Source organism: Eurosta solidaginis, chromosome 4, assembly GCF_040869045.1.
Source record: "Eurosta solidaginis isolate ZX-2024a chromosome 4, ASM4086904v1, whole genome shotgun sequence".
In the NCBI taxonomy this organism is placed as follows: domain Eukaryota; kingdom Metazoa; phylum Arthropoda; class Insecta; order Diptera; family Tephritidae; genus Eurosta; species Eurosta solidaginis.
Window position 1 is genome coordinate 257,714,928 of NC_090322.1, and position 17,890 is coordinate 257,732,817.

General features: G+C 37.1%; 1 protein-coding gene across 1 annotated transcript in view; it reads left to right on the plus strand.

The window, feature by feature from the left end:
- LOC137251369 (uncharacterized) overlaps window positions 1-17,890 on the plus strand; it is a 156,090-nt gene that overhangs the window by 19,955 nt on the left and 118,245 nt on the right. Inside the window, exons 3-4 of the mRNA XM_067785815.1 lie at window positions 10,755-11,270; window positions 11,632-11,694. Of these exons, the coding sequence (XP_067641916.1) occupies window positions 10,755-11,270; window positions 11,632-11,694 (579 nt within the window). The remainder of the gene's footprint in view (window positions 1-10,754; window positions 11,271-11,631; window positions 11,695-17,890) is intronic.

A 17,890-nucleotide genomic window follows, 5' to 3' on the forward strand; every position in this document is an offset into this window, starting at 1 on the left:
GACTTAAAAAGTTTTACGTCGTCGGCATACATTAAAATTTTAGAATATTTTATAGTTGTGGAAATATCGTTTATAAAGAGCAAAAACAGAATAGGACCAAGATGGCTGCCCTGAGGCACACCGGAGGGAATATCGATGACATTCGAACAAATGTTTTTAGAAAGGACTATTTGAGTTCTACCGCAAAGATAGGAGGAGATCCAGCTAGATAGGCCAGGTTGAAAGCCAAGCAATTCGAGTTTATAAACAAGTTATGAGTGGCGTACTTTATCGAATGCTTGGCCGAAATCAGTGTATATAACGTCGGTATGATGATTGTTTCTAAACCCATTAAAGGCGAGAGTTGTAAATTCAAGCAAACTAGTTGTGGTTGATTTGGCTCTACAAAAGCCATGCTGAGAACTACCTATCAATGTAGAAATCGAAAATGTAAGGTGATTGGTAACGATTGCTTCGAAAAGCTGAGGGATAGCGGAGAGCTTTGCTATTCCATGATAGTTTTCAATAGAGACTTGCTTCCTTTTTTATGGAGTGGGATAAGATAAGATTCCTTCCAAGCCGTCGGGAAAATGCCATTTTTTTAAGAGAGGTTAAACAGATCAGTAAGGGGCTGGTAATGTATTCCGGTCCATAGTAACATCTAAATCAGTAAGGTTTTCACCAATGTTGCATCTATGTTCTGATTTTTTAGTTTAATTATCATGTGGTTCATATCGTTTAATATAACAAAGTTATTCAAATCAGATTGGGAACGTTATCAGTCCTCTTGGGTGCGGTTTGGCATATCAGCAACTAAATCTTGAAATGTGTGCACAAGTAAAATTTCTGCACAATTTTAAACATCAAAATTAAGAAATAAAATTAAAATATCTATATTAAAAGGCCATAAAAATGTGCTTTGTGTAGAAATCACGTAACAAATTTCTGACGAAATAATAAAAAAGTACTAAAAAATATTAAAATATATTATATTAATTACTGCCATATTTTTTTAGTGGCTTGTGAGCGCATAAACATTATTTGCAATAAATATTCATACATAAGTAAGTTCATACAATTATAAATACACATACATGCACATACATGTATACATAACCACAAATTTATATTAGCAAATAAAATTTTAATGTTAATCATACCCCATAGTGCACCGCTACTTTTTCATTAAAAACGAAATACACTGTGCGACAAAAAAAAAAAACAAAATAAGCAATTGAAGGTTCTTATAAATTTGTTGCAGAGGCCCCGAAGGGAAGTCACTAACTAGTGGTAAAAATGTCTGGCTCGGCTGGACCTAAATTATCAAATAAGTACTAGTTCACCTCGGTCCAACGCAGAGGGCGCTGCAAACAGGGCCTCGGTCCTGGTCGTTGCCTGAACCATACAGATATATCTTCTCGCTGAGTAAAGAAAAGCAATATACTACAACGGATCAAAATCGTGTAGAGCTGCTGTTCTCATGCAGGTGCGAGAGGAATCGATTCAACGCTGGCAAGAGCAGCGGAGGAACATCAGCTTAGAAAAGCGAACTTGGGAACTAATACCTGAAATGAATCCATGGTTGAAGCGATCACACGGAGAGGTGGACTTTTACCTGACCCAGTTTCTAACCGTACACGCTTACTTCCGCAAATACCTGCACAGAATGAGCAAGGTTGATAACCCCTGCTGCTTGTACTCTGGGAAAATAGACGATGTACGCCACGTCTTCTTCTAAAGCTGGCACTTATCCCATCAGCGAAGGAGAGTAGAACAGGTACTTGGGGACCTATCGTCGGGCAGTGTCATCAAAAGCATGGCCTACTAAAGAGACAAATGGGATACGGTCAGCACATATGTGTGTGAGGCATATAAACGAGTAAACGAGTAAACGAGAAGACGGATGCCTAGCCCATTAGCGTGGGAGTACCCATGGAGCTCACATAGCGTGCACCCGTAACCGAAGTAATGTTAAACACTTAGAGAGTCTGGCAGTGAGACTTAAATATCCCGGTCAGTGCATAAAGCATTTATCCTTCCAAGAAGCAAAAAAAAAAAAAAAACTATATCGTTAGTTTCCAGTTATAAAATAAACAACTAAAATTTTCATATTTAATATTTCACATATATTTGAGAAAGAGACCAGGAGCAAAAAAAAAACTACTGTCAGCTTTAAGGAACATTGAGTTAGAGTTTGCATTTTCCCAACAACTGATTCGGTGTCGGACTATCGAAAATGGGGATAACATCGTACTAGAAGTAACACGTTGAATTTCGGCCGGTTCGGAGCCAACGAAGTTTTAGCAAGAAAAGAACTGGATATAAGCTGTAAATTTTTACGCCCATTCGTAACTGTCGAAAAAGTGCCAATGTCAAACCAGTTTTAATATTAAACTAGTTCCGAAATAGGGAAAGGGTAATGCAGCCGGGACAATTTCCAACACCTAGGACATCTCCAGTTAAAAGCGTGCAAGATAGATAGATGGTGAATTAGTAGTGGTTCAGAATGCAGTAGAATTACGCCAGCTTTGAACTAGAGACTTTACCTACATATCAAGCATATTGCAAGAAAGGCATGCTCGAAACATAAAATTATTGGTGCATTTGTAGCCAGGGGAAAAGCAACTTAATCTTCATTGATTGAGACCTTCATTAGCTCTTAACTCTGTTTATGTCTTCTGAAGATTTTCGAGACCCTGTAGCTTATTTATTGAAATATCAATTGTAAATATCTTTTTGAGTTAGAGCTCATTTCTCGACTATTTTTTTAACTTCGGAAATCGCCGGTCAGTCCATAATAACGTCAGCACCCAGCAGGAACAAGTTACCAATTGCCAAGAGAAGCTGATTAATAGTTGATCATTTTACGGGATTCCGAAAAGTAAACACTTCTGGTTAACTACAAAAGGTCTGCTGCTAATTGGCTCGAAAGTCGTCTAACGTTGCCATAGCAACCACTGAAACTTGGAAATGGAAAAACAAATCTAAACAAAATATTTCTAAGATAAAATAAAATATCTAGGCAGGTTTCTTAAATATTTCGTCATCTACGCCGTGATCTGATTTCCAGTTCTTCCAGAATAAGAGCCTTGTGGATGTGATGCATTGCTAATGATGATAATACCAGTTCCATATATATGTACTAGTTAATAAAATAATAAAAAAATAAATGTTTAAGTTAAACGGTTTTATTGAAAACAATACTTACGTGAAGTAATAATAATACGAAAAGCTAGAAAATAATTAGGCAAGTCCTAGTTACAAGTCATCACACTCGTCATCAATCTAGGGCGTTGAGCAGACAATAAAATAAAAGCGTTGGGCGCAAATTAGAATAGAAGAAAGAAAAAATTTTGACAACTGCCAAAGCTCGTTTCAATTAAGAAAAAATTTATCATAACAATAATAATGATAAAAAATTATTGTTAGGCCTTGAGCTCGATTCGAACCCGCGATAGACTAATTTATTTTGAAATTGAAATAGTTGTCGTAGTAGTTAGATAACAAGTAATGAAGAAATAGTTTAGGTTTAGTTAGCCGGTCGATAAAGAGCTACCACATAATGAATTTGTCAATAGTGTTACAGGAATTTGTGTGATGACCAAACATAAAAATTGCAATTACGCAATAGGACTTGTGCTTTAGAATAATTCCGTCGCCTTGGAAAATACTATGAGTTTTCTATGATCTAGCTTAATTGTTGCCGTCCATAATAGCTGGATTTTGACATGAACACAAAAGCTGCTCAACCCTTTCTTCCTCCAGCTCGCATTTTCTAAACCTGCGGCTACTGAGGAGGCATAATATAAGTATGCCTATCGTGGCTGTTCTCTTTAGAGATACGAGCCGCACAACGCTTCTTTCTGCCCACGCCTTCCCTGCTTTATGTATAGCATACAACTTTTTTCTCCTTATGATTTCTCTCAAACGGATTGTGACGTTTACCATTAATTCATCGGGTACCCTCCTTTTTCAACTCGACTACCTTTTCGTTACTTTCTGCCGCTTTATGACAGAAAACGCAGTATAGATATGTATATATTCCGACCTGGGCGACGCCTATCCAATGCTTAATTTCACTGCAAACCATTTCTTGATAAAGTACTGTGTAGGATTGTTGCATACTATCTGCTGCGCAGAGGCCTTAAGCTTTTTTGCAGTTGTCAAGCAAATACTTTATTACCGAAAACCCAGTATAGAAATATGGTCCAGCCTGGGCCAAGTCTCCAGTACTTACTTAATTTCACTCCAAACCACTTCTTGATGAATTACGCTGTAAGATTGTTGCAGATTATCTGGTTTTGCCGTTTTGAAGTGTTTAAGCCAATACTTTACTCTGAAGTCGTTGTTTGGTAGACAGCCACACATAAGGTATGAATACCAAAAAACTATAAGGATATGTAGATAATACAGCCCCACATGTAAAAAGTGGGATGTTCAACAGACTAAACAAATCAGTTAATATGGATTTTGGGTCGCTGAAAACAAATCCGTGGCCAGAGTTCAAAAGTTAGACCTTTTTTTATTTCTAAGCTCGTGAGTTTTTTTTAGTTTAGAAATTAGGCCAGATCCAACTTTTGAATTCTGACCACAGCTAACCTTTGTTTATAAGTGTTTTTTGATATAAATGCGTTATATGTGGCTACCTTCCAAAAAAAGATCATATAGTAAAATATTGGCTTGACAGTTACCATAAATATCCAATGGGAGAATGTGGGGGATAGACACCACGCGCATACCTGCATCCTCGTGCATGCGTAAAATGCCACGGAGGCTTTCTTTGCTCTCTCTTCCAAATGGAGTTTCCACGACAACTAACTATCTGGGATGACTCCTAGCGAGTTCGTACTGTAACTGTCTTTTAGGGTTACCTCTCCCAGGTTAGGCGTAGTCTGACGGGGCCTAATACTTCTTAGTAAATAATTCTAGATCAGTTTTTTCCACGTTTGCGGTTAAGCCGACTTAAAATGCCCAGGCATATACACTCCGAAACACCTGTAACCACGCACATAAATTTTGCTTAGGTGAAAAAATACTTCTCTCAATATATGAACAACGTATAAAAAAACATAACTGATTGAGGCATTTTGTTTTCATACATTTTGTCATGTATAACTATCTAACGAGATCCTATAAAAGAAGTCCCATAAAAAAGGGGTCCTCATGAAACTTTTATGTGCTCGACCATATGGTTTTGTAGCACAAGTAAATTGTTCTCGGTATCCTACAACGTTAAAAAAAACATTAATAATAATATCTTAATATATAAAAAACACGTGTCACAGGTTTGAGGCCAATGGATTCCTAAACTACTGAACTGATTTTGAATTTGTTTTGCACCCCGTGTATAGTTTTGATCTAACTTGAAATATAGGATAGGTTATATCTCACTTTATAGTCGCAATATTATTTTATTGCAATTTTTTTATTTGTTTATACGTAATATTAAAATGTTACGTATACGCAGTGTCACTCATATTTTCAGGTGGTGTGGATATTAGGGCGGGTCGATTTAAAAATCGCTCATTGCTCTGTGAAAATCGTATTATAGGGATCAAAATAAGAAACTTTGCCGAAGGAACCATACCTCTAAAACGAATTCTGGTGTCCCCCAATTTGGGTCGAACTTTTGGGTAGGGGCAAATTTTGAAAAATCCCACTTTGACCCATTTAGAGTGCTCCAATCGAGTCCAAATGTATGTCCGACCCCCACTAACTTTGGAGGCCCGACCCACCGGTGCTAGTGTCACACCCCCTGGAACCCCCCTGGGGGTTCACCATAAAACATTTCAAATTATTTTATTGCAAATTTTTTTTATTGAGGAGGCCCACGATTTAGAGGTACTATGAAATTTTTTTTAATAAGGAGAGTCTTTAGTTGTTCCATGTGCAATTTTTAGCCGAATTTCAAAAGCAACGAAAATCTGCACTTCGTTTTAATAATATAGTGAAGTGTGAAAAATAAAAACCTATATGTATATAAAGAAATGCTAAAATGTGTGTTAGTTGGTCGCCGGTGTTTGAAGAGATGCGTCGGTCGATTTTGCTCAAACTTTCACACAAGTTGCGTAAACCTCACGCGGTGGTTACTACAGGTCAGGGTCTCGAGATATAGGCCAAAACGTGGCCCAGTGAATGCCTAGACAGTGTTTATGCAATATGGATATCAAATGAAAGTTGTTAATGAGTGCTTTGGTACAGAGTAATATATTATCCAGAGACGGACTGGGACTGGGATTAGGACTAGGGCTGGTACTGAGACTCGGAGTGGGAATGGGACTTGGACTGGAATAAAATATATACATCCCCCTGGAACAGGCGAAAAGGGATGCAGAAGAATGAGAAGGAGTTGAGAGAAGAGAAAAGAGAGGAGGAGATTGAGAAAGAGATAGAATGAGACGAAGATGGAGATAGATGAAGCGAAAAAGAAGGAGGAGGGAGTGAATAAAAGGATTAGGAAAAAGTGAAGAGGGGGAGGGCAGAGTCAGACGGAAAAAGCTTATTCAAATGTTTGCACATAGGCCAAATCTAGGGCAGGACAACGTTTGCCGGGTCTTCTAGTTTGGTATAAAATTCATGTGCATATTTGTTTATAAACATTGTTGTTATTAAATTTGTATATTTCGCTAAATTTTTAATGACGAAAATTACCACAAATTTTACACATTTGCCGGATGCATAACAAATTATGATTTTGTTGGTGGTAATTAATTAAATTTAAGACTTTGTATATATTTTATGTAGTGTTTAACAACAATGTAGTGCACAAATAAATAATCTGAGTATTATTCTTTAAATATATTTAATGTACACAAAAACTTGGAATTTCCGGAAAATATACAGATTTTACCATTTCATAATATTTAATTTTTAAGATTATGTAAACTATTCGCCCAATGAAAAAAAAAAAAACGTATGTACATATTTATATTTTTAAGATTTCAATCTTTGAATAATATCACTCAAACATTTCCTTATTCCGTACATGTTTCCATTTAATTTTCTAAAAACGCGATCCACTTCCCCACTCTTTCTCATGTATAGTTGAGGACATCGGTGAAAAAGTTATGAATCTCCTTCTCTTTTTCTTCTTATCAATAAAGTTTCTGCAGTTGAAGCTTATGAGTCGTCTTCAAACCAACTTTGCAGTGGCAAAGTGATAAGTGCTAAGTTAGCGCTCTCACTGTAGATTTGTTTAGTTTCAGTTAACTAAGGTAATTAGCCTCTCTGGGGCCTTTTTATCACCCCGTTTTTTCTGCAGCAAGTTGGACGCCTAGAATTTCTTTTGCTCGATTTTCGCCTTGAGACCAGTCGTTCTCATATAGAACTTTCAAAAATATTTATCCCCTTTCGGAATCTTTATTGTGCATGTTATCATGAAAATACATTTCACTTAAAATTACTCCCTTTAAAACCCAACGAAGGGAAATATAAAAATAACGCTTGGACTCCAGCTATCTGTAAGACAGTGGGGCTATCTCCGAGATATCTCGGCAAGAAAATGGCCACAACAGAAACTACTCTCCCTTTTACTCTAAGGAATTCCAAGATTTCCTGGGCCGGAGCACATTTCTAACAACAGAAAGGCAAGAGCACACAGCTCTGAGAAATATCTCATATGGTCTTTCTACATACCGAGCTCACACCTAAATGGTTGATTACTCTTAGTCATATAGCTAATTCATGCAACTGTTGAGTCTCGAGATCCACCTCGCACAAGCATCCCGCATCTGGTCCCCGGTTTTAACGTTATTGAATGCAACTCCATTGTAAGTGATGTCTGCGTTGCTGTACGTGTCTGCCTTGCTGTACGTGTCTTAGTTCCGATATTTTTTTTAGAAAAAGCTAACGAGATCACGGAAGGCCTTTTGTAGCCGTATTCCGCTTTGTAGATTGAGTTGCATTCAACCTGCAAAAGTTAGCGTTATGCGTTGTAAGGAGGTCAATCAGTCGCTTCAGTGTACTTATGGAAGCATCTTGTAGTATACATTTTTCGTCAGAGGAATACAACTTGGGTGGTAGCACTTAAAGCGGCCCCAATGTTATTAAAGGCTAGATTTATGTGAAAGCCCATATAACTCAATGGTTTAATGTACAGTATAATGCAGTTAAGTATGGTAAAAATTTGTACAGACAGTAAAGTCATCAATGTTACAGTACAGTACATAATAATAAATAACAGTATGGTGCAGTGCAGTTCAGTGAAGAACAGTGCAGTACAGTACAGAATATTGCACGGCAGAACAGTTCAATATTCTATGTTGCTTGAGATTATATTGAGGCACAGTATGGTACATTACAGCACATTACGGTATGGTGCAGTGCAATACTTAATGGTATTGTAATTACAGATCAATACGGTATGGTGCAATACAGTAAATTGTTATACTCTAGAGATTAGTACGGTATTGTGCAGGACATTTCCATATTGTACAGTACATTGCGGTCTTATATACCACAGTCCATTTCGATATTGCACACTACAATATATTTCGGGATTGTACCGCACAGTATATAACGAACTTTTACAGAACCGTTTATTTTGGTATGGTTCAGTACAGTACATTACGGTACATTATGGTGCTGCACGGTTCATTAAATTAGGCTATTTTGCAGTACAATACGGATTGTCAAGTATAGAACATTCCAGTATTGTAGAGTGAAGCACGCTACTTTATTGTACAGAACATAACCTTTGGTATTGCATAGTACACTACATTTCAATATTGTACAGTAGAGTACAGTATAGCACAGTACATGGACAAACAGTGCAGTTTATAATATTGTTACGAATATTAGCAACACTAAGGGGTACTGTCATCTCTAAGCGATGCTAAGCAGCGACTTGTATGCACATAACCAAATTAATCATGATGTCTACACATATATACGTACACGCAGCGGAGAAGCAACGCACAAACACATGCAGATATCTTATCTGAGATATGCAATTATAATTGTGGAAGTGGCGCTCACAAATACACGCGCATGTGAGAGAAGCTATAAAAATTGTGCATCTGTAGTTATAGCTGAGAAACTTATAGCAGACTAGCAGACCCGGCAGACGTTGTTCTGCCCTAAATTTGGTATATCTGCATAAATTTTAATAAGCTTTTTCCGTCTAACTCTGCCCTCGCCCCTCTTCACTTTTTCATAATCTTTGTATTCACTCCTCCCTCCGTATTTTTTGCTTCATCTATCTCCATCTTCGTCTCATTCTATCTCTTTCTCAGTCTCCTTCTCTTTCTCTCTTTTCTCTTCTCTCAAGTTTTTCTCATTCTTCTTCATATCTTATTGCCAGTCCCAGAGGGTGATATGTATTTTGTTCCAGTCCCATTCCGAGTCTCAGTCCCAGTCCCACTCCGAGCCTCAGTCTCCGTCCCAGTCCTAATTCCAGTCCCACCGTCTCTAGTCTACTTCCAGGAAAAAAGCATACTAATATAGGCAAATTTATATACCAAATTTCAGGCAATTCGAATACGACATATGTAAATAGGTATGTGGGTATTATTAATTTATATCTTTATTGCGGCTTCGCATGCATATTTATCAGTTTTCCCAGGTTGATGAGACTAAATCGAATATCACAATAAAAATTACTTAAAAGTTCTCAGCAACAGCTTTCATTTGATATCAAAAATACACAAACATTCTAGGAGTATCCGGGTCCATGTTTTGGCCTATATATCGTGACCCTAGTCCCCAACGGGTATGAAAACTACCCTGTATTAAAGCACTCATCAACAGCTTTCATCTGATTTCCATATTGTATAAACGCATTCTAGGGGTGCCGGGTCCACGTTTTGGCCTATATCTCGAGACCCTGTATCCTGGTCCACTTCCTAGAAGAAAAATTATCCGAAATTTTATTCCAGATATAACGCTACCTACATACCAAATTTCAGACAAATCGAGCCATATATATGATAGTTTAGAATAGATTGGTCCCTGGTCCACTTCCCGGAAAAAAAACTTTTCACAAGTACTCTCCGGGTTCCTACTAAGTTATCCTGAAAATTTGAATAAAATCGGCGTGGTAGTTGCGGAGTCCATAAGCCTCATACAAACATACAAACATACATACATACATACATCCTATTTTATATATATAGATAACCAACTAGTAGATTCTAGAACAGAACCGCCTAGAAATGTCAACGAGGAAACCAAACACTATAAAAGGCAGCAACAGTAGAGGCGTGAGGATCAATTGGATTTAAGACGCTACCTAGCGAGCAATAGCAGTATTATCAATTTCATTTAAGCAAGCTATTAGTTGCGAGTTATAAGTGTTATTGTGAATTACTTTAATAAAGACCATTTTGCATTATTAAATATTGGATTAATTTATTCAACAGTTTAGTGATTCGAACGTTAGCAGAAGACTGCAAATAAGGGGAATTGCAGCAAAGTCGTTACAATATTTAAACTTTCTAAAGAAATAGCCAACATGAGTTTTAGATTGAAATGTCAGACAATATTAATCGTCAATTTAGGAAAAACATTAAAGACTTAAAATTTGAATATCAAGGAAGTTAGAACAAAGAAGTTAAACGACTTTCTCTTTTTAGTATAAAGGATTTCAACACCCAGACACTGGCCCTAATGTTGCTACAGAGTAATATCTTGGCCACCTGAATGAAAATTGAGTATACAAACTAATTCATTTTATTCTCTGTCTATGGGTTTGTTTTTTTAATTAAGAAATTACTTTATACTAAGAAATGATTAAGAGATGTTAACCACTTATTTAAACTTCTCTTCTTCTTTCGCAGATCAAAAATCGCTTGCAATACGTGTTGCTGCATCGACATCATCGGCAAGAACAAAATCTACGTCAACAACTACAACTTTCAAACATAGTTGTAGTTGTAGTAATATATTAGCATCTGGCACATTGACAACAAAACCAAGTACAACTAATTTAAGTAATAGCACAACAACAAAAACCTATTTTAATCGAACAACAAGTGCAGTTACACGCAAACGTGGTGGTTTGGCAATAGCAATTAAGAAGCAAAATAGTGCTGATGATTGTTGTAGTAACGAGAACATCGACAACAACTCACGCAATAATACGCCACTTAACTCGCGTCAATCATCTTATTCTTTGCCATCGCCACCGCAAACACCGGGATTGCCAACACTTAGACGTGGCCTTTCCGTGCGTGTAAGTGAAGCTTCAACTGCGATTTGTATTGGCGAAGAAGAAAAGGAAGCAGATTCGAAGAAGACTACACAACAGCAATCGTTAACGCGTTTCGAACGTTTTTGGGAGAGTTTACTGAGATGTAAGTAGTTATTGACAGTTATTGCCTATTTATTTAATTTCGATGATTGCGGTAAACATCAAGATCTTCTGCCTGATTGTGTAAACAGATTCTTCTTATGTTTCAAAAACGCCCAATATCCAAAATTCGTTGAAAAGGCGTTCTTTACAAATTTGTTTAATAAACAACTTTATCAAAGAAAATCCAGTACGCTTTCAGCTAGAATAGCTCGCTTTTGAAATGTTCTAAAGAGAATTCTGGAACGAGGCATTTATTTTTGTACTGGAAGCCTAAATCATATTGCTCAATTCGTTTACCATTTTTTTGGTTTAACTTCAAAAAAACTTAAACGCAGCTTTTTCTTATTTTGTCTCTTTGGCAGTTTTCTATAAAATCATGGGCAGTAGAACTCCAAGCGAAGCTGAAGCATATGATTATTATGACTGTAAGTAGAACTAGTTTTATTTTAAATAAATTCGAACCAACTCAAAATCGGTGCACAAAAGCCTTAGATAGTTGCCAATGCCATCAAGGAAACGTTTTAAAGAATAAAAAGGGTTTATAAGTAATTTAATTTAATTTGAGTCGAGAGCGTTCATGGTGGCTGAAATAGTAATAACTTACAAATCTCAAAATAGTTTTCGAGAAAAATCGAAAATTCGAGAAAGTTTTATGAAAATTTCAAAATTTTTATTCTCTGACAACCTGAATAACACACTAACTAAGACCAAAGAAGTGTCGAGTTGCAGATATTAATAGCAAGTTAATGTTGAGTCCCAAAGGCGAGGAAATGAGCACAATAACCATTCATGACTTGTACGTCTGCAGTAAATTACCGTGCAAGTACTGGAAGCTCTGATGGTTCGACGGAGTTCAACGATTTTATTAGTCACTGACTTATGCTCGAACATCTTCCTTCACACCGAAAAAGATTATATGCTTTCAGTGAAAGATAAAAAAGTATCTAATGGAAGCTATATTGGACCCAAAACCTTATCCTATTCACAGAAAAAGTAGCTTCATATGGCATTGACAAAATTTGGAGTAGAGAAACTTAAGTACGGCTATATTTTTAGTGGAAAATGATTGCCTTTGAAAGTTCAAGCTTCAGTACATCCTATGAGTACAAACTGCTGAGTTCATTGTTTCCTCCTTGTTCTTCCAGATTTTTAGACTGGATTATATGAAATAATAAAAACTTGAGTCAAAGTAAATCAACAAATCCCTGAAACACCATTAATATGCACAAGGTAGTTTTCTTGGATATTGCCGGGGCTTTCAGCAATGTCTCAAAACGGGTAATAAATTAAGTAATCCTGTGATGCAGGTCATGAACGAACTACTTAGCAGATTCAGCACGACACCAGTCAAACTCACAGAGTATGCAGATGATATTACAGTCATCATATATGGCAGATGTCTGCCAAAAATCAGCTCTCTCTCTGAAGCCGAGTTAGCCGCCAACGCAGAAAAAGTGATCTAATATTGTTTACGAAGATATATGTATATTACCTAGACCTCAGCTATGAGATGTAACCCTATAAGAGAATTATATCACAAAAGATCTTGGATTTATAATATGTACTAAATTTTCGCGAAAACTATATGTCAAAGATAATGAAAAGAAAGCCTCCGTGGCGCTGTATGCATGAAGAAAGACCCCAGAATATAATGGGCCCTATCGCCCAAGCTATAACGATGATCATAATGGTAGAAATAAAAACAAATCCGGCAGCAGCATGCATACTGACTTAATGGCCAATAATATGGCGTTAACAACTGAAATAAGGCTTAACGCCTCGGCCATAGCATTACATAAGCATCTAATATAGGGCGAACAGGTTCTCTTGCCCATTCTTTAGGTTCGAAAGAGATTTTGGAGCCACATTAGAGTTTGATGGTAGGTACAAGATTAGGGTAATGATAGAACATACTATATAGTTAGTTCCAAAAAAGACGTCGGGTCTGCAACTCCCTATGTCAATCCACTGTAATGTCTTTCAGGCGGAAATTGTCATAAAAAAAGCAGCAGGTATTCCGGCAGAAGTGTTGATAGACAGGCGGAGATAAAGGCAATAATTTCACACAGTTATTCATTAAACACTGTCCTGGATTACAAAAAAGCATTAGAAAAACTTCATTCTGGCGGGATTATGCATGTTTACTGGGTACTGATTCATAAAAGTAGAGAAGATAATGAAGAAGCCGGTGATCCCCCGGCGGGTTAGGGGGTTAGAATATACCCCCGGTAAGTATGCCTGCCATAAGAGGCGACTAAAATACCAACTAGATTCAAGCGGTTGTATAGCGCGAATCTTTCAAGGGGTTGCCAGCGCAGTATATAGCTTCTCCAACCCAATTGTCAATCTCACCTATCCGTGGTGAATCTTGTTTCATTAACAGCCGAGGATCTGGCGACCCCGAACTCGGAACGTACCGGATCTACATCCGTCAAAGGACAAACATATTGATAACATAACCCAAGGCCTTCAGGAATTGTCCTTATCGCTACAACAACAACAACAGCAAGAGGCCGATGAGTTGGAAAAAGAGGATGCCGCCCTCGACAATTCGACCCTAAATGTCCCAATCCGGTTTGAAAAAATTAAAAGGACACAGTGTAGCGTATGATTCAACACACGGGAAGGCGTCGAAAGAAGCGCAAATTTTAAAACTCTCACTTACAAGGTTGTTTATATCGCTAATGAGAGAAAACTTAAGGGTTATGATGAGCATACAAATGTGTCATCACAGACTCATAGATTGAGCTTCATCATCGACAGCATATGTGGAAAGTGTGGTAATTAGTAAGAAACGGTTGAGTACGTTCTGTCGGATTCTAGGTTCCAGCTTCTTCTTTTTTCCAAGAGGACAAATTAGTATTTTAACTTATTTCATAGTAGTTAGGGATTTTCCGTTTGGTCGTCATTCTGTTGACACACTATGGACAAAATTCCGTCTATGTGAGTTTTTTGTTGATCCGCCGGCACAATCTTACCTAGGGTGCGCAGGACAAAGGTACTTAAGGCGACCTTACTCTGGGAGGCTGTGCCATCGCTTAGCTGTACAAAGCTTTTGATGCACATATACATAGGCAAAAATGCCAAATATCGCTTTTCTTGTAGATAAAGCTTAGTTAGATCGACAACTCAATACTTAAGAATACTTGCTAGAGCAGCGTTTTTTAGAGTTACCATTCGGAAATATGCTTTAAACAAATATGGTCAAAAAAGGTAAACGAATTAAGTTAACAAAAGAGTTTTCCACAGAACGACTTAAACATAAAAGTGAGCAACGTTTATTGCCTGCTGGAAATCAACAAAAACAAATTAATCAAGATATGACGCACGTAGCGTTTATTATCCTGCTGTCACAAGCAATTGTGCAAAAATTTTGTTGTAGATTTTGCTTAGTGTTTTTATTTATGCTTTATTATATTTTCGTAAACAAACTAATCAAATATATTAGTAAATATTAACAAGAAAATTGGAAAAATTATATATATTTTGAAGTATGTGATAAAATAGGATTCAAGATATGTTTACATGCACACTTTTTGTTGTTATATAATTTCCTATATATTTCGGTTAAGTCAATATCAAAACAAACAAAAACTTTACGGACAGAAGTATGGTGCTGTCATGCTTTTGGAAGCAACTTTGCACATACATATATCATATTTTAAGGCGTGTGAAAAGCACGTGTGCTTGTGTGCTTGTATATGTATTTTTATGAGTTATTGGTCTTATTAAAATTGTATATATTTTAATCAATTTTGGGGATTTCTGATTACTATACACCTTTTGTTAAAACAAGTAAGGAAGGCTAAGTTCGGGTGTAACCGAACATTACATACTCAGCTGAGACTTTTGGAGACAAAATAAGGGAAAACCACCATGTAGGAAAATAAACCTAGGATAACCCTGGAATGTGTTTGTATGACATGTGTATCAAATGGAAGGTATTAAAGAGTATTTTAAGAGGAAGTGGGCCATAGTTCTATAGATGGACGCCATTTAGGGATATCGCCATAAAGGTGGACCAGGCCTGACTCTAGAATTTGTTTGTACGATATGGGTATCAAATGAAATGTGTTAATGATAATTTTAAAAGGGAGTGGGCCTAAGTTCTATAGAAGGACGCCTTTTCGAGATTCCGATATAAAGGTGGACCAGGGGTTTCTCTAGAATGTTTTTGTACGATATGTGCATCAAATTAAAGGTATTAATAAGGCTTTTAAAAGGGAGTGGCCCTTAGTTGTATATGTGAAGGCGTTTTCGAGATATCGACCAAAATGTGGACCAGGGTGACCCAGAACATCATCTGTCGGGTACCGCTAATTTATTTATATATGTAATACCATGAACAGTATTCCTGCCTAAAGTCCAAGTGCTTTTGATTTCGCCCTGCAGAACTTTTTCATTTTTAACTACTTAATATGGTAGGTGTCACACCCATTTTACAAAGTTTTTTCTAAAGTTATATTTTGCGTCAATAACCCAATCCAAATGCCATGTTTCATCCCTTTTTTCATATTTGGTATAGAATTATGGCATTTTTTTTTTCAAATTTTCGTAATTTTCGATATCGAAAAAGTGGGCGTGGTCATAGTCGGATGTCGGCTATTTTTAAAGCCAATACAAAGGGAGTTCAGGTAAGTACGCGAACTAAGTTTAGTAAAGATATCATGTCAACGGCCGAGCGGAAGGGCACACGGTCGACTGTGTATAAAAACTGGGCGTGGCTTCAACCGATTTCGCCCATTTTTACAGGAAACAATTATCGTCATAGAATCTATGCCCCTACCAAATTTTACAAGGATTGGTTAATTTTTGTTCGACTTATGGCATTAAACATATTCTAGACAAATTAAATGAAAAAGGGCGGAGCCACGCCCATTTTGAAATTTTCTTTTATTTTTGTATTTTGTTGCACCATATCATTACTGGAGTTGAATGTTGACATAATTTACTTATATACTGTAAAGATATTAAATTTTTTGTTAAAATTTTACTTTAAAAAAAAAATTTTTTTTAAGTGGGCGTGGTCTTTCTCCGATTTTGCCAATTTTTATTAAGCGTACATATATAGTAGTAACGTTCCTGCCAAATTTCATCATGTTATCTTCAACGACTGCCAAATTACGGCTTGCAAAACTTTCAAATTACCTTCTTTCAAAAGTGGCCGGTGCCACGCCCATTGTCCACAATTTTACTAAATTTCTATTCTACGTCATAAGGTCAATCCATCTACCAAGTTTCATCGCTTTATCCGTCTTTGGTAATGAATTATCGCAATCTTTGGATTTTTCGAAATTTTCGATATCGAAAAAGTGGGCGTGGTTATAGTCCGATTTCGTTCATTTTAAATTGCGATCTGAGATGAGTGCCCAGGAACCTGTATACCAAATTTCATCAAGATACCTCATAATTTATTCAAGTTATCGTGTTTGCGTACGGACGGACGGACGGACATGGCTAAATAAATTTCTTTTTTCGACCAGATCATTTTGATATATAGAAGTCTATATCTATCTCGATTAGTTTATGCCGTTACGGATTGCCGTTATGCGAACAAATTGAGCTCTGCTCATCTGAGTATAAAAATGGTATTTACTTACAACTCTAATCCACGTACTTCACAAAAGCGTGTTTAAATCAAACTGATTCTTTACTCCTCAGCTTGCGCTGCTTTTATGCTCTCGCGTACCTCGTTCACACTTCTATAATATAAAAATTAGTCGGGTTTTCCTTCGTGACGCTATAACTGCAGAACGCAAGAACCGATTTCTACGGTTTTGCATTCGTTGGAAAGGTATCGGGCTTCGTGAGGTTTGTAGCAAAGAAAATTGAGGATCGATGCACAGGGTCTCCATATATAGGCCAAAACGTGGACCCGGGTACCCCTGGAATGTGTTTATAGATTATGGATAACAAATGAAAGCTATTGATGAGTTCTTTAGTGGAGGATAATTTTCATACCCTTGGGTGACTAAGGTCTCGAGATATAGGCCAAAACGTGGCCCCGTGAACCCCTAGATAGTTTTTCTACATTATGAGTATCAAATTGAAGCTCTTGATGAGTACTTTGATACGGGGTATTTTTCGTACCCGCGGGTAACTAGGGTCTCGAAATATAAGCGAAAACGTGGACGCTGGTACCCCTATAAAGTTTTTATAGAATATGGACAACATATGAAAGCTGTTGATGAGTGCTTTAGTACAGGGTAATTTTCATGCCTATTGGTGACTAGGGTTTCGAGAAGTAGGCCAAAGCGTGGACCCGGATACACGTAAAATGTGTGTGTATTATGAATATCAAATGAAAGCTGTTGCTGAGTGCTTTAAAGTAATTTTCATTGTGATATTCGATTTAGTCACATCAACCTGGCAAAACTGATAAATATTCAGGCGAAGCCGAAATAAAGACATGAATTAATAATACCCACATACCTATTTACATACGTCCTATTCGTTTTGCCTGAAATTTGGTATATAAATTTCCCTTTATTAGTATTTACGATGCTTTTTTCCGTGAAGTAGACCAGAGATGGACTGGGTCTGGGATTAGAACTAGGACTGGGACTGGGACTGAGACTGAGACTCGGAGTGGGATTGTGACTGAGACTCGGAATGGGACTG